Source organism: Choloepus didactylus, chromosome 23 (genome assembly GCF_015220235.1).
Source record: "Choloepus didactylus isolate mChoDid1 chromosome 23, mChoDid1.pri, whole genome shotgun sequence".
Lineage (NCBI taxonomy): Eukaryota > Metazoa > Chordata > Mammalia > Pilosa > Megalonychidae > Choloepus > Choloepus didactylus.
Genome location: NC_051329.1, coordinates 10,640,643 through 10,658,790, shown reverse-complemented (window position 1 = coordinate 10,658,790; position 18,148 = coordinate 10,640,643). Strand labels below are relative to the sequence as shown.

The 18,148-nt window shown below is 46.5% G+C and overlaps 1 protein-coding gene across 1 annotated transcript in view; it reads right to left on the bottom strand.

Annotated features, from left to right (window-relative positions):
• CCDC63 (coiled-coil domain containing 63) overlaps positions 1–18,148 on the bottom strand; it is a 41,141-nt gene that overhangs the window by 9,058 nt on the left and 13,935 nt on the right. The window contains exons 3-7 of the mRNA XM_037816865.1: positions 14,905–15,024; positions 11,895–12,076; positions 10,945–11,120; positions 5,728–5,948; positions 591–665 (exon numbers count right to left, since the gene is read on the bottom strand). Of these exons, the coding sequence (XP_037672793.1) occupies positions 591–665; positions 5,728–5,948; positions 10,945–11,120; positions 11,895–12,076; positions 14,905–15,024 (774 nt within the window). The remainder of the gene's footprint in view (positions 1–590; positions 666–5,727; positions 5,949–10,944; positions 11,121–11,894; positions 12,077–14,904; positions 15,025–18,148) is intronic.

Below are 18,148 nucleotides of genomic sequence, written 5' to 3'. Positions count from 1 at the left end.
TAAACTTCTATCTTGTTTAAGTCACTGTTATTTTGGGTCCCTGTTATTAGCAGCTGAATACCATTCAAAGTTGATACAATACCCCAGCTCCAAGAGGTTGGTAAAGTGGCTTTACCTCCCTGAATCTGTTTCCTCATCTTTAAAATGGAGAGATCAGTAGCACCCACCTCATGGGGTTGTTGTGAGGAAAACAAGCAAAACACTTAGCCCAGTGCTTGGCACATAGTTATTGCTCAAGAAATGTTTGCAATCACTATCACTGACAAAGAACCAGGCACAACCAGGACAAGGGGGAGAGGGGGGAAAGACTGAAGCTGAAAGCTGCCTGGAAGGAGCCAGTCTGGAATAAAATTGCAGGGAAGAGGGAATCTTTAAAATGAACGTGGAGGCTGGAGGGACAAAATTCTGCAGCAATACCTCTAGCAGAGGCTGCCCCGACAAAGAGTCCAGGACACATCCAGACACAACCCAGGACAGTGCAGGTCTTGGGACAGTATCACACAGCCCCTGAGAACTGACTGACAGGCTGCTGACCGACAGACAGACAGACAGCGGACTCCCACATCCCGCCCTCCCCGCCCTGGTCTTACCTCCAGCTGCTTCAGGACCGAGTGGCTGTCATCATGGGACGATTTCTGCTGGGATCGCAAAAGGATGATCTCGTTCTGCTCGGGAGAGAAGCACACTGATAAAGAAGATCTGGTAGGCCCGACGGGAAGGCACCGAACTGACCCCCACGACAAGTTTCTATTTCCTCTCAATGCGCAACAGCCCAGAAGAGCAAATTTAAAATACAGCCAGATCTTTACCAATTATCACCAGCTGATATTCATTCTCCTGCCTAAGCAACCACCTGCCCCTCAGGTAAAATGGAAACTTTCAAGTGTTTTTTTGAACACTTTGACCTTTGAGCCCTTGAAGTGTGACCAGGGCTGTGGAGGAACTGAGTTTTAAACTTTATCTCACTTCACTTCATTTAAACTTAAATAGCCACAAGTGGCTATGGCTGCGTATGGGACAGTACAGCTCTGAAGCAGGGGCTTGCAGCCTCTAGAGTGAATCCCCTGGTGGTTTGTGAAACCCCAGCCCCGGCCCTCTGATCCGTCAGCAAGACTAGGGTGGGGGCTGAGGATTTACAGTCTAAGGAGCTCTCAGGTGCTGCTGCTGCCCCTGCTCCAGAGACCACTAGGCTGAGCAACGCATCCAAATATAAAAGGCACACACCCTTTGACCAAGCAATTCCCTCTCTAGCAACCTGTCCTATGGAAACATTAGGCGATTGGGCAAAGATGGACCTTTGAGGCTGCCTATGATGACTCCCAGTTAGGGGCGACCTAACTGTCTACCCATAAGGGATCAGCTAAATCAAATGATGGTACATTCATATAATGGAGGGATGTGCCGGTTTGAATGTATTGTGTCCCCCAAATGCCATTATCTTTGTAGTCTTGTGTGGGGCAGAAGTTTTGGTGTTGGTTAGATTTGCTTGGAGTGTGCCCCACCCAGCTGTGGGAGATAATTTTGATGAGATGTTCCCATGGAGGCGTGGCCCCACCCATTCGGGGTGGGTCTTGATCGGTGGAGCTATATAAATGAGCTGACTCAAAGAGAGAAAAGGGAGTGCAGCTGGGAGTGATGTTTTGAAGAGGAGCAAGCTTGCTAGAGAGGAACGTCCTGGGAGAAAGCCGTTTTGAGGCCGGAGCTTTGGAGCAGATGCCAGCTGCCTTCCTAGCTAACAGAGGTTTTCCGGAGGCCATTGGCCATCCTCCGGAGAGGGTACCCGATTGCTGATGTGTTACCTTGGACGCTTTGTGGCCTTAAGACTGTAACTGTGTAGTGAAATAAACCCCCGTTTTATAAAAGCCTATCCATCTCTGGTGTTTTGCATTCTCCAGCATTAGCAAACTAAGACAGGGGAGGAGGGTCAAATTAAAATACAGTTAAAAAACACAGATGCCTGTCCCATCCTTAGAGTCTGGGTCTGTAGGTACGTGAGCGAGCCGGGGGTTTACATTTTAAAGAAGGAGCCCATGATTCTAATGCTGGGGATCCAGGGTCCCCAGAAGCCATGAAAAGAATCATATAGGTGTTGGCCGAGATCTAGGACACTTTGTTGGGGAAAAATGTTTACAACACAGCATGCACTGTCTAGTAGGATCCCATTATTATAAATGGGCGTCTGGATGTCTGGCTGGCTGTGTGTCTGTCTCTGTTTCTATCCGGGTCTGCACACACACACGCAGCCTTCATTAAACAATGTCGCCAAAATGTCAGTGGAGATTATCTCAGTGATTTTTACTTTTTCTTTATATTTTTCTGAATTGCCTATGTTTTCCCACAGGAGTATGTTGTCACTTTTGCACTTCCCATTTCCTCAGCCTGGAACATTCTTCCCCCAAGAGATCCACCCAACTCTCCCCCTCACCTACAAGGTTTTGCTCAGATTTTATTTTCAATTGCCCACGCTCTCACAGGGCACTAGAACCCTTGTACCCTGCTCGATTTGTATCTTTTGATCCATACCACTTCTCTTCTGCTGATATACTCTGTAATCTATTTGGTTTATTTGGTTTGTTGCTTTTTGTCTGTTTCACCCTGCAGGGGCAGAAGCTTCCCCAAGGGCGGAGCTTTCTGTCATTTTGTTCACTGTCACATTTCCCACCGTCTAGAACAGTGCCTGGCACATAGAACATGCTCAATAAATATTTGCTGGATAAACCAATAACTGAAAACATTTTTACAACTTTATATATACACTATGTGATAATTATGATGTTAATTTTAAAAGCACAACCAAAAAAGAAAAAAAAGCCAGAACGAATTACATCAAAACATTAACAGTGATTGTCTCTAGGCAAGGAGATAATGGGTGATTTTTCAAGTTCCTTTCATCTTTTGGTAGTTCCCAAGTTTTCTACAAGAAGCACATCTTTCGCTTATTACATTTTTAAAAAATTAAGCCTTCCTACTGGAAATCAGCTTTCAGGACTTGTTCAACAAGTGTTTGCAGCCCCAAAGTCACCGTTCTGCAACTTAAAAAAGAAACTGGAAGCTATTGTTGTGGTCCAAAGATAATTTTACAGATGGGGAAACTGAGGCCCAGAGAGGGCAGGGACTTGCCTGTTTATCAGACACACTGGACCTCAAGCCGGAAACAGGTGTCCTCACGGAAAGGGGACCCCATGTCACGGTGGACGGGAAGACAGGTCAACTCTATTTGGAAATCATTTCCTGGTCGCGCCAGTGTCCGACTGGCGCCTCACATCCCTCTGCTATGGCTTTTCCCTCTCATCCCACCCGGAATAGTAAGGTGCTCCCTCCTGGAAAAGGAGAATTCAGGTCCCTGCCAGCCCCCAGGCCCCCAGCTGGACCCCCCTTCCTTTGGCTTGCTTGGCCTGCGGAGTACTTCCCTGCAATACCAGAGACTGCCACCAGAGGGCAGTGGTGAAGCGCCTAAAGTGGAGGTGACATTCCAAGGCGAGGAAATACCATTCAAACCCAGCTGGTCTCGTGAATGTCCTGAAGTCCCAGAAATTCAGATTTCCATGAGGAATATTCTAATTTTTAAATTTTGGTAACTAATTAAGAATTATTTTATTTTTTCTGTCCAAGCTAAAGAAGAGTGCAGGCTGGGTTCAGCCAGGCTGTGTTATGACCTCTGACCCAGCCCTCTAGGTAGAGGTGAAGTCAGATGTTAGAATAGGAATCCTGTTTTTTAAATTTTTTAAAAACTGAATTCTAGTTTGAACAGAGGTACCACAACAAGGCTAAAAGGGAAGGTCCCAGGAACCCCTCAAGGACCAACTCCCACGCCCACCTGCTTCATCCAAGGCTGTCTCATTGAGTCTGTTTTATATACTTATAACGTGGGTTTAAACAGAAATGTTCTGTAGCTTTCTTGTAAAATCGTGGACACTACTGCTCTAGTCCAGGCATTCATTTGGCAGATGGGGAAACCGAGGCCAGAAAGCGCAGGGATTTGCCCATCTTTTATGAGACACATGGGAGCAAGGGAGAAGGAGGACCGTGGTGGTGAAAGAGAAGCCTGAGGTCAGTTCTGCTGGGGAGCCCCTTCCTGGAGCCGCCCATTGCATGGACACACAATGAGCTGGACCCCCTTTCTGTTTCAGCTGCAGACCCATGTTCTGCCCTTCTCCCTGCCCTCTTGCCCCAGGCCCGGGGCATGGCATCTCTGGGCTCAGCCAGTGGGAGGCACCAGCTGGAGAACAGAGGACGGAAGGGGGAGAGACTGGGGGCACTTGCGCCCCCCCTTTCCAGCCCACCAGTTCAGCCCCACTCCCTCCCCTCGCTGCTCTGGAACCCGTCTCTTGTCGGCCTTGGGGTCCTGCCCTGTTCTTTCCAGAGTTTCTTACAGCCTGCCTAACCTTTATAAACAGTCCCCTTTTAAAGACGGCCCCCGACTCACCCACTGTGAGTGCGCCATCTGTTTCCTGTGAGGACCCTAACACTTCGTTTCTGCCATCTTCACGGACCACCTGTACTACTAATATCTGTTAATAGTTTTCTTTGAATCGACAGCTTTCAATTATTTTATCTATTGATGTTTATCATTTTCCTCTAAGTAATATCAATTAAATCACAGGTTCGCTCTGCAAGCTTTACTTTCCCTAACACTCCTTAAAATGAATTCATAAATTGTATATTAAATTTTTTTCACCTATATTCTGGCCAAAATAGGCTTGCACATGACCAGTGTACACCCCCATATTTGACATACTGCCATGGGGAGCAGCTCTCCTTGTCACAAACAGAGCACAAGGACTTCGGAGGAAGGCGTAATTAATTCCCAGAGGAGGTGACATTTCTGCTGAGTCAGGACAAATGAGTGGTATTTCATCAAAAGAAAAGGGAGGATGGGAAAGGGGACAGCATGCCCAAAGCTGGGACGGTGCAAGGGCAGCTGTGCAAGTACCTGGGGGACGGTGATGGGAGCTGAGCCTGGAGAGGCAAGTCGGAGCCAAATTCGGAAGGCACTTTGAGTGTCCTGCTAAGGAGATGAGACATTTTTCCTGTATGGACAGTTGCAAAGGATGTTTATTTACACTCTGGGGAGTGAGTGAGCTAATTTAGCCAACTGAGCCAATTAAGTCTGAGAAATTATGGGTTCAACACAGGTGAGTGTGTTTTTTTAGTGCAGGACTTATCAAAGCCATTAATGTGCTCTTGTGCAGCAAGTCTCTCCAGATGAGAACTGATCATGTCTCCACTCTCAGAGGCTGTGGATAAACAGAAGCCAACATACTTTCAATGCACAGAACCAGACAGTAAATATTTTAAGCTTTGCGGGCCACTGCAGATTCTTCTTTGTTTTGTTTTGTTTTTCTTATAATCCTTGAAAAATGTAAAAACTATTCTTAGCTCATAGACTGCACAAAAACAGTCCAGAGCCCACAAGCCATGGATTAGCCATGACTGTATTATAAAACATCCCTGGGTTAAACGCCAATTTTTGGGGGTGGGTGGGAGGGGTGACTATATTAAATGTATGCATCAATTCAAAAACAGATCTCGATTTCAGAGAAGTTAAAACGTAGGGCCGACACAGGGAGAGACAGCAGTGTTTCCCTAACTGACTTGTCTGCAGGGTATTCCTGAGTGTTCCAAGGAGTCTGCTTTGGGGAAGACTGCTCTGGGCAAACGGGTTTGGAAACAGGGGGCTGGGGAAAGGGGGGTGTCTCAAGCCTATGGAAACAAGAGCTGCCTGACCTGGATCCTCTCGGTCTTCTTGTGCATCATCTCCATGTCATTGTTGAGCTCCGTGACATAGGTGAACCGAGCAAAGTTCTTCTCCTCCTTGGCCAGGAATTCCTCAATGAGTTTGTTCAGGTTCCCATCTTCAGACAGCTTCAGCAGCCGGAGGTGGGCCACCTCGTAGCTCTCAAAGCTCTCCCCGTTGGTCTTCTTCCCATGCTTCTTTGACTTGATATCTAGAAAAGGCAAAACCAGCAGCAGTGAGTCTGAAAATGAAGCCACTCAGATTGGTGCCAGGCAGATAGCATGTGCTCAGTATTATTATTATTATTATTATTATTATTATTATGCCTTGGAGAAGGGGCTAGACTTTTCCAGGAGGTGGAACAGATGTTTCATTCATTTATTCATCTCATAAATATCTAATTAAGGATTTACTATGTGCCAGACACTGTGCTAGGCTCTGCTGATCCAAATAAAGCTTTTAGGATCTATTTCTCTCCTAAAAGGGGAGAAATCAGACAACAAGAGAAAAAACAAAAAGACATCCCAGCAAACAGACAAAGAAATCCAATCATTACAATGTGGCTTGGGCAACGGAAGAGGTGCTGTGATTGGGGGGGGGGGGTGCTACAAACGGGCAATCAGGGAAGGCTTCTCTAAGGAGGTGACATCTGAGCAGGACGAAGGCCAAGGATGCAGGTGGGGGAGGTGTGGGGGCAGAGAGTCTTAGGAAGGTTGAGAGCTTGGCAAGTTCAAGTTCAAGGAATTAGAACCAAGAAAGTTCTCCTTCAATCTCGTTCTCTCCAGCCTGGAGACCCACAACAGCCCTGGATCTCTCCTGAACCCAGTCTTATACCCCCAACTTGGCCTCCATGTGGCAGTCAGAAGGCTCTTTCTAGAAGGCACATCTGGCTACATGACTCCCTTCCATGCCAAGGCTCCCACTGTTCTCAGGATGAAGCGAATGTTCCAACATCATCTGAGATTTGGTCCCTGCCACCCTTTAGTGCCTTGTCATCATCAGACCCTGTGGGTCCCGTGCCTAAACTGCCCAGTGGGTTCCCACCACACTTAGAATAAATGCCAAGCTGCCCCCTGGGCTCTACAGGTCCCGCATGATCTGGCCCCTTCTCCCTCCTTGATCTCATCTCCTTCCCCTCTGAGGCCATCATTGACTCATTCTAGCCCATCGGCCTTCTCTCGGTTCCAGGAATACACCAGCTTCATTCCCACCTCCTTGCCTTCACAGTTCCTTCTGCCTGGACACCCTCCTCCCAGGTGTGCATGTTTCCTCGGGTCATTCAAACCTCCACCCAAATGTCACCTCCTCCGAGAAGCCCACCCTGACCATCCTAGGTAAAGCAGCTCCCAGCCGATCTCTAGCAACTACCCGTGTAAGTTTCTTCATCGTGTTCGTTAGCTCCCGCAATATAAGATTAATTTCTGCACGTGCTGATTTAGTATTTCCTCTGACTGAAGGTCCACGAGGGTAGGAACTTGGTCTCACTCCAGCTTCCCCTCCGTCCCCGCTCCGGGCCCCTCTGCCCCGACGGCCCTTCCCACAGTAGATTCCTCCCATCTCTCGGGTCTCGGCCTGGGGGTCGCCGCTTCAGAGACTCCTGCCGCCCCCACCCCTTATCTTTCCCTCTCAGCCCCTTGCTCTCTTCCTTCAGAGGCTCTAGCACACCTTGCAGTGTTTGCTCGTCTGGCGGTTTTCTATGTCTCCGGATCGGTGACATCAAGGGCTGCCATTGCCTTGTTCTCCGCTGTCTCCGGGGCCTACAATGGCGCCCGTTTCCGGGGAGGCGCTCGCTGCGCTCGTGGAGAGACTAGGAAGCGATCGGGGATCGGCGGCATGAAGGGAGGCAGGGAGGACTCAGCAGGTCAGAAGAGTCGAGCTCCGAAGAATCACCCTGAAGGCGGGCTGAGGAGACTGGAGGCAGGAGACCCTGTGGAAAGTTCTAGAAGACTCTCGGAGATGGCGGACGCCGAACTCGGGCTTCCTGGTCTCGGTCCCCGGCGGCCTAAGAGGCTTGATGGCGACGCCTTCGGGTCCCGCGCGGGAAAGGGTGGATCTGGCAGGACGATGCGCGGCGCGTCCACGGGGAGGCGCCAGAACGCGCGGCCGAGGGCCCCTCCCAGGGCGGGGGGCTTTCCCCGGGGGTTCCCCGAGGGTTCCCCGAGGGTTCCCCGCCAGGGGTCTCACGGCCGCCGCCACCTGACGCCCAAGGGCCCTGGGAGAAGTCTGCGAGCCGACCCCGGGCCACCACCTCCCTCCCAGGGGCCGCACAGTCGGCAAACACGAGTACCAGCGGTGAGAGTCTATTTGGGTAATTTTCTGGAGGCTCCTAAGAAGATGGGAGCAGCGAGATGCGGGTGGGTGAAGGGACCCTCAAACTCGGGGCCCTCAAGCCGACCATAGTCTACCTGGGCTTCTGTAGTGTATCTGGAGCATCTGGGAGACGTTCATCCAGCAACTGGGCACCAAGGGGTGCCCGGACCCGGCCTGCCACGCCGCCTGGGGCTCCCACGAAATCCTCAGCGATAGGACTTGGAGGGTCATCCGAGTACTCGGCGCATGTGTGTGTGTGTGTGTGTGGTGGGGGGAGACCCCTCTGATATCAGCCTCATGAAACTATGCGTGCATGCCATGGATATAAAAGCACCTGATCGATGTGATGACAAATAGCACACCTTGGAGAACAATAACAACGACTGAGCACAAGGTCAGCGTCCATCGTAATAATAATTACAAAGGAGGAGGGAGAAGAGAGTCCATATGTGGGAGTGAGCGAGAGGTCCTGACATCAGGCGGATAGTGTGGTTTGAGGTCAGAGCCAAAGAGTTCCAGCTGAATAAATTCCAAGATGCAGAAGGGTGAGCGAGAAGAAAGAGAGAGCCCACCCACTTCCCTGGAAAGGAGGAGATCTCGGGCTGCCGCCGGCACAGACTTCCCAGGCGAGACAGGGGACACAGGGCCAGGGTCTGCCCGTCCCCTTGGGGCTGCCCCGGATGGCCAGTGTTGGCAGGCCGGGCAAAGCTGTCTACTTCACCCGGCCCACCTGCGACGCTCTGCCAGCAGAAGGCTGGACCCACGGCGCCCTCTCACCCTGCTAAGCCCAGCCCACAGCCCCCCAGACCCTCCCCCAAACCCCCTCCCAGCATGGCTGTACCACAAGGTCCCAGCTACCCTTGTGATTTCTGGTCCTGCTGCACCCTTGACCTTTGACCCTCTTAGGCAGGCTCAGTGAGACCCAGGACCAGAAAGTGAACTTCAAAAATATTCTCCACTGGGGACTAACCACGCTGGATCTTGGCTGGGGCACCCGTCAATATGGGGCCGTGCCCAGCACAGGCCTCACCCCCTGTCCCCCACCGGCGGTTGCCATCTCCACAGGGAACTGGGAAACATTTCCTTAGGCTGAAGCGGCTCAGAACAGCCTTCCGTGGCTGTTGGGCCCAAATGTAGCCTCCACCTTGCTGGTGGCCTCTTCCTCCGCTGTGCCTGTGTGGCTGGCCTCTGACAAAGGCCGGTGGAGTCAACGGATCAGGTCATTTGTCCACTTGATTGTTTAGAGCCTCTTTAGAGTAGACACTTCTTGGGGGGTATCGACATGTAATATACTATTTTCACATTTCATGCCTTCTCCCAAATATTCAGCCACATGCTTCTACCGAGCCCATCTTCTGGTCAGCCGTATATTTTCTAACTTTGGCCTCTTCTACCACAGGATGTGAATAATCAGGTTCACTGCCTGACACTAAACCCCTAGGAAGAATTCTCCTGATTGTCCTTCAGGCCACCTCTGATTGGAACCATAATCCTTACCCCCATCTACCAAGCAAATCCCCGCAGCTGACTTGTGCCTTCCATCCATCTGACACTTGTATGTGTGTAAACACTAGTTCTCAAAAAAAAACAACATACGTGCCCCCACCCACACAGATTTATTATAAATTTTACTGATACGAGGCTGTACAGCATACAATTTACAAAAAATAATAAACTAAACCATAGCCAATTGATTCTTACAGAATGCTTTTGCTGACTTTCGTCAAAGTCTGGTATCTGTAACCAACCCATGGTTGCGATTGACAATGAGTGTACTTCTCACATGAATGGTAGTTGATGGTTTCACTTACTGTGATGAGGAAGACAAAAGCAAACCAAAGATATATGTTTGCCATTCATTCCTTTGTCAGTGATGTGACTGACTTGTTGAGCAGAATGGGATAATAGTTCTCTCTAATACTGGAATAATATTTTCTCATTTGGGGGCTATTCACAATTTAATGGCCATAGAAATGGTACACTTTTAAGTTTAGTCTGCATTATTAAGATTTTTCCTATTACTTTCTGTCTAGACAATCAAGAAAATGATAAACAAGTCCTCATTTGTAGTTCTTGCCAATTGACGTGGCGTAAATAGTTCCACCGTGGTTGATTTCAAACTACCCACATAGCATCATTGAATATGGATTTGTGAAGAGATGTGCTATAGCACACTATTATATAGCATTTCCACCACACAAACACTATCAATGTAAATCACCCTGACAGCATAGTTAATGGCAAAATGTGGTAAAATAATTAGGAATTAATGAAGTTTGAATATTTGCCTTTGTTTTCAATATAATCAATTTAATTATTTATAATTTTGAAAGTAATTTCATTTTTCATGATGGTTTTATTTAATAGCTGACTTGCAAATTTCCTGGAAATTTGACAGGTGCCTCTCAGGAGCCAGTAGGTGTCAGCTACCTGCGGCTGCTGACGTCAGCCAACCCTCAGGTGGTGGCTCCCAGGTTTGGTGGCATTTTCCCATAAAACAAAATGTTCTACAAGGGTAAGTACCAGCGAGAACTATGTATTTCTTCATGTGGGTATCATGTATGTTGGTGGGAACGAGACCAGTTTTCATTTCTCTACTTAAATGAGGACTGGTATTTTGAAACCTTGGTTACCTCACACCATCTTTCCAATGTACTTTGGTGATGTTTCAGCCCTTCCTAGTGGCTCTTTGGCCACACCCCAGCTGACCAGCCCTGAATTGGACTGGGGTTGAGAAGAATCGCCTGGATTGTCTGACGGCAGAAACAAGTTAAATACGCAGATTGTGTCCACTCCCCATGAGCCCCACACCTGACAGGGAGAGAGTGAGGACTGGAGGAAGACATAAGCACTCTCAGTAAAAAGAAAAAGAGAGAGAGAAGATCTGGAGAGCTAACCTTCCCTTCTGGCCTGCTCCTCGGACTCGCGGTCATTCAGCTTGACAAGTAGGAAGGACTTGAGCTTGGTCTCATGGGCATAGAGGCGTTCCAGCTCTCGGATCTCCAGGTTGTACTGGGAGATGTCCTTCTGCTGGCGGTCCTTCATGGCAGCCATTCGCACCATGGCTTCCAGCCTGGGCAAGGGGCACACAGAGCCTGAGGTCCTGGGGGCTCCTCCTCCCTCCCCCTTCCCTCTGCCAGGGCAGAGGGACTTCCTGTCTGGCCAATGACCACCGTCTTTAATCCTGGAGGCTTCTGGGAGTGTAAGAACAAGCCTTTTTATCTGAACATCTGCTGCAAGCAAGCTCTAGGCTCATCCCCAGGAAATTATTTTTCTATCATCATCATCATGGTCGTTGACACCACTTGTCAATGACTATGTTCCAGGCTCTCCCTCACATGTATTATCTAGTTCTCACTACCATCCGAGAGGTCCTACAACAATGTAGCAGTGATGGAGTCAGGATTCATGCCCAAATGTGTCCTCTCCAAAACTTGTACTCTAAACAGCCAGACTGTATGCCCCCCTTTTGTCCACATGATCGTGGAGCCAGGGAACACCCAGGCTGAGAGAGACCCTTAGGACCAGAGGCAGGGGTCCCTGGAGAAGTGGGGGCAGCATAGTTTTGGGTCTCAGCTCCCTCACAACCATCACTTTCCTGGTTCTCAGGTAAGTACCCTAGCAGCACTCAGCCTCTGTGTCCTTGTCTATAAACCAGGAATGTTAAGTCCTGGGGCAATTGTGAGGGTTAAATTAATATTTAGCTCCATGCCTAGGACATAGTGCTTGGGGTTACTACTATCAGGACTGACAGTTCCCCAAAGGAGCACACGGTGCAGAGGAGGTGCAGGGTGGGACCCTTGATCCCCAGCATCTCCACCCCTCGGGGTCTCTCTCTGCAGCCCACCTCTGCTCATAGGCCTGAGCGGACTGCTCGATGGCCACGTTCATGGTTCTCTTCTGCATTGACAGGCGCCGGCGGAGCTGCTGGTAGACGTTGTCATAAGCGCCCTTCTCAAACCGTAGGTCCTCAATCTCCTTCCGTAGCTTGGCGTTGGTGGTCAGCATCTTGTCAAAGTGGACGGTGACCTGTGGGAAGGGCTGGGCTTCAAAGCAGGGCTCACTCCTGGAGCATGAGACAAGCTTCCAGAGGCAGCCGGGGGATTAGGGGGTTCTCACTCCCACCCTAGGTTCACAGAGCTGCGGTTCAAACCCTCCCAGTACTGCATCCTCCCCACCCTAACTCGAGCTCTGAATTTTGTGTTTATCATTCTCTTGCCTTAAAAAAAAAAGTGTTACTTCTTACATATGCTTCCCTAATAATGTGCAGTTTTGTATTGCATATTTTGGGAATTTATTAAAAATGGTGTCAAAAAATACTTCAGGGGAAAAAAGAGAAGAAGCAAATATAGCAAAACACTAACTGATTAAATCTAAGTGATGGGTGTGTGGTGTTCATTATTTTATTCTCACCACTTTTTTGTATGTCTCAATAAATTTGTCTTAGTAACAAAGTTAAAAAAAATGGTGATACAAAATGCTCCCTGAGACACTGAAAAGAAACAACTGCAAACAGGTTCTTAACATTAAGGGAATAGATTTGATCAGACGTCTTTGAATATGTTCTAAGAAATCTTAGGTTTCTGCAGGGCAGGGTAAGGCAAGCGAGGCATCCAGGGTGCAGAATTTACGGAGGCACTCACTCTCGGGTGTCGGCCCTGCACTTCCACAAGTCACAGTGACGCCTCCTTAAATATGGCGGCCTGGGCTCTTGGCTTGCCTCAACTTATTCCCAGCCCTGGAGTTTTCTTTGGGATGTCTAGTATCTACCACACAAGGGAGGGAGAGTCCAAGGGAGCCGAGCATTCTTCTTATATCTTTGCACACTCCACTAACTCTTAGGAAGATGTCAGTTATCAGTCTTTTGCTCTTTAGTGTGAATTTTACTCCAGGACTGTGGCATGTGACTCCTGTCTCTGTTCATGGGATGAAAAATCTGACCCATAGGGAGGCCTCTCAGGCCCCACTGAGTAGATAGGGGAGATTTTAGGGGCTCATGAGATATTCTGGGACCCTGATATCACCTTCAGACATGGTTTCCTAATCTACTCAAAGGTGCAGCCAGACCCAGTCAGAGAAGAAGAGAAGAGGGGACCAGTTTGAGATACACCAAAAAGCAGATCCTCTTAGATCTGAAAGAGTGGACATGACCGCCCAACTTACAGAAATAAAAAGAACTCTAAAGGAGGGATGAAATGGACAAATTCCTAGAAATCTGCAAACAACCAAAATGGACTCGAGAAGAAACAGGAAATCTGAATAGACCAATAACAAAAGAGCAGCCCTCTACAGACATTATTAAATCATTAAATTGTGCATGCATTCATTAATTCACCCACTCAATCAACAGATGTTTGTTGAGCACTTACTCTGAGCCTCAGGTTGGCTGGGCATTCAAACTATGATTTTAACTGAGGGGACCCTCAGCTTCACAGAGGGAGCTTATTACAGTGCAGTTGCCTGGGCCTCAGCCCTTCCTTGGAGATTCTGATTCAGTGGGTCTGGAAGGAGCCCAGGAATCTGCATTTGTAATAGTTATCCTGGGCATTCTGAGGCATTATGATGGAAAATAAAAAGACATGTCCTGCTCTTGGACAGCTTCCATGGGGGTAAGGCAGGCAGACAGGAGATCCAATCAGCTCCAACCATGCACGGTTAAATCATGGTATGGGTATTTTGGGGGAGCCTGAGCTTTGTGCAGTGAGACAGTGACAGGCCTGCTCCAAATCAATTCATTTTGCCTTTCTCTTGACTCATGCAAAGGGACCTGCAAATTTACAAGCCACACTAGCATGTGTTGTTTGTACCTGCCCAGCATTGCATTCCTTCTCCCTTCTTCTTGCTTTCCATGGGAAACCACTTCTTTCCCACTCTCAGCCCGCACAGTTTAGATGGGGCTGCCCTCCCCAGACTCTGCTGCGGAGAGGGGCTCCCAGGGGAGTCACATGACTAAGGTCTGACAATCTGACTATTCCATTCTTCTGGTGACGTGATTGGTTCAGGATGGGGCACATGACCCAAACTGGCCCAATGAGAACACTCCATGGCGATTTGTGATTGAACTCTTAGGAAAGAGATGTCCCCTTTTTGTTGGTATTTCTAAGCTAGAAAGGTGGAAGACTAGAGATGCTGGGCATCACCATCACATGGGGGGTGCCCAAGAATGAAGTCCACCCAGGGCACAGATACAGAAAGTGTCCTAAAGACATGTTCAGAGCACCTGGATACAGCTATGCCTGAAGTCCCCATTTCCACACCTGAATTTTTCAGTTCTATGACCAATAAATTCCCTTTATTTGCTTTAGCTAATTACAATTTAGAGAGTCCTGCTTAACGCACAAATCACTGCGAATTGTGAACAAGCAGGGAACATCATTTTCCCCTTTATCACATTACACATGTGTATGCCTAATATTTCCTAGAGACAGTGTTAACAACAACAAAAGGCACAAGCTATAATAGAGGAATAGGCAGTTGACATGGGGGAGGAGGCAACTAATTCTGCTTGGTGAAAGGCACTATTTGGACTGTTTCTTGAAAATGAGCTGGAGTTTTTGTGGCAGAGAACAAAGAGTAGGCATCTCAGGCAGCAAGGGGAAAGGTTGGGGAGAAGCATGTGCTAAGGTCCAGAGACCAAAAAAGAGAAGGGCATGCTGGGCAACAATGAGACATTCAGAGTGGATGGTACAGAGTGGGTGGAGCAAGGTGGATGGCCTGTGTGTCTGCCATTAGTCAACCTCCTCCTGACTCAACCAACGAAATGGGTTATGTCCTGCTAATAGCTCTGAAACAGCATTCTTTAGCTTCAGCCAAGGGAGCAGAGCTGTTTGCAAAGGTGCAGAGAACAAGTTACTTACAAGATTCAATCGAGTTTCCAAAACATGGATCTGTTTTTGCAGTTTCCGGTGGTTATTGGCCTCCTGTATTTTTGTGAAGATCTGTTTTTGGTTCATAACTTTCTTTTCCATTTGAGCAATCTGAAAAAAGAGAAAATCCAGCTATGCTAACACCTGTATGGGTAAAAATTCTGTAGTTCACTCAAGAATTGTCCCCCATCTGCCATGACTTTCCAAGGACCCTCTGGACCTTCTGTAGGTGAAAAATCCTTTTATATTTTCTATTTCTGACATCAAACTCTTTTTTTATACATAAACACAGTATGTTTTTCCTCAGTTTTGCCAGTCACTGAAGTTATCCTGGAATGCAATCACTGTATGATTCAAGACAGGATTATTGATCTGAGTCTGTGGGAAGATGATGGAGCAGGAAGCTCCAGGAACTAGTCCCTTCACCAAAACAGCTATTAAACTGGCAGGAACTTTCTGAGTGAACTATTTTGGAACTCTGGATCCTAGTGGAACACTGTAACATCCAGGGGAAAGCTGAAGGAAGAGGCTGGTAAATTGCAGTAAATATCAGTGAATTTCACCCTCTGTGCAGCAGACTCTACCTTCCATCAGCCAATCCTGAGGTGGGGAGCAGTGGGACTGCAGCCTGGGCTCCTGGTGCAGCTTGCTGGTGCCAGGGTGGGCTATAAGGTCTGAGTCCTCCACAATCCCAGCATCTGATCATTGCTTTTGATCAGCTACATCAGATTGCTGGGGGGCCAGCTCTGAGGGTGGCCATTGTTCCAACCCCTGCCTCAGGCAATAGCAGCAGAGAAGTCTTAAAGGGGCAGGACCTGTGGGATTTTTTCCCCTCTTTTCTCTTTCCATTCCCCATTTGGGGCAAAAGTAGTTTGGAAAAGTAAAAACTTGAGGGCTGTGGCCCTTAACAACAACAACAACAACAAAAACTAGCAATCTCAGAGAAGAGGGAAATCTAGATTTCCAGAGGTGTAGCAACATGTCCAGTACCAAACAAAAATTACAAAACACACAAAGAAATAGGAAAGCATGGCCCATTCACCCAGAAAAAAAAGAGAATTTGCCAGAAATTATCCTTGAGGAAGCGCATACAGTGGAACTTTTATCAAAGACTTTAAATCAACTGTCTTAAATATGTTCAATGAACTAAAGGAATCCTTATCAAAGGATACAGGAAATTAGAGAAATGTCTGAGCAAAAGAAAGACATAGAAATTACAAAAAGGAACCAAACAGAAATTTTGGAGCTAAAAAGTATACTAATTGAAATGAAAAAACTCACTGGATGAGTGAAACAGTGGATTTGAACTGGCAGAAGAAAGGATCAGCAAACTTGAAGACAAGACATTTGAAATGATCTATGTATGGAGCAGAAGGAAAAAGCAATGAGAACAAAGGAACAGAGCCTGAAGGACCTGTGGGACACCATCAAGTGTATGAACATACAAATCATTGGAGTCCCAGATGGACAAGAGAGGGAGAAAGAGGAAGAAAAAGTACTTTAATAAATAATTTTTGAAAGTTTCCTAAATTTGATGAAAGACATGAATATACACATCCAGGAATCTCAACGAATGGCAAGCAGGACAGACTCTATGAGATCTACACCAAGACACACTATGGCAAAACTGTGTAAACCCAAAGACAGAGGGAGGAATTTGAAAGCCACAGAGAGAGGTGACTTTTCATATCCAAGGGATCCCCAGTGAGATTTACAGCAGATTCATCGTCAGAAACACTGGAGGCCAGAAGACAGTGAGACGGCATATTTAAAGTCCTTCAAGAAAAAAACATCAACCAAGAATTCTCTATATGGCAAAATTATCTTTCAAAAATGAAAAAGAAATTAATTAATTATGACATTTAGAGATAAACAAAAGCTGAAAGACTTCATTACCAGAAGACTACCCTACAAGTAACATTAAAGGGATCCTTTCAGGCTGAAATAAAAGGACACTAGGCAGTAACTAAAAGCCATAAGGAGAAATAAAGAACACTGATAAAAGTAGCTATGTAGTATTATTACACTTTTGGTTTGTAACTGATTTTTCTCCCCTATATGACTTATCAGGCAAACATGTAAAATAATATTCAAAATCTATGTTTCTGGGTATACAATGTACAAAGCTGTAACTGAGACAAAACAATATAAAGGGGGAGGGATGGAGATATATGAGAGTAGAGAGTTTCTATGCTACTGAATTGACATTGGTACTAATTGATCTGGGTTGTTATTAGTTTAAGATGTTAATTGTAATTATAAAGGTAACCACTAAGAAAATAACTTCAAAAGTGCAGAGAAAAGAAAATAAGAAGGGAATCAAAATGATACATTACAAAATCAACTTAATACAAAAAAGGAGGTAATGGAGCAATTGAGAAAAAAATAATTTACAAGACATACAGAAAACAAATAGCTAAATGGCAGAAATAAATCCTTCCTTCTCAGTTATTACCTTAAATATCAATGGATTAAGCTCCCTATTAAAAGGCAGAAATTGGCAGATTGGATGAAAAAGCATGACCCATCTGTATGCTGTCTACAATAGACTCACTTTAGACACAAAGACACAAAGAGGTTGAAAGTAAAAGGGGTGGAAAAAGATATTCCATGCAAAGATTAATCAAAGGAGAGCCAGAGTGGCTATATTATTGTCAGACACAATAGACTTTAAGTCAAAAAAGATTACAAGAGACAAAGAAGGATATTATATATTTATAATGGATCCAATCCAGCAAGAATATATAATGATTATAAACATATAAGCACCTCATAAATATATGATGCAAAAATTGTTAAAACTGAAAGGAGAAATAGACAGTCCTACAATAATTGTTGGAGACTTCAATACACCACTTTCAATAATTGATAGAACATCTAAACAGAAGATCAATAAGGAAATAGAGAACTTGAACACTATTAACCACTTAGACACAAATGGACATATACATAGTACACTCTACCCAACAACAGCAGAATATACAGTCTTTTCAAGTGAACATGGAATAGTTTCTATGGTAGACCATATGTTAAGCCACAACCCAAATCTTAATAAATTTTAAAATATGAAAATCATTCAAAATATCTTATCAGAGCACAGTGGCAGAAAGCTAGAAACCAGTAACAGAAGGAAATCTGGAAAATTTACAAATATGTGGAAATTAAACACACACTGTTAACCAACAAATGGGTCAAAGAATAAATCACAAGGGAAATTAGGAAATATCTTGAGACA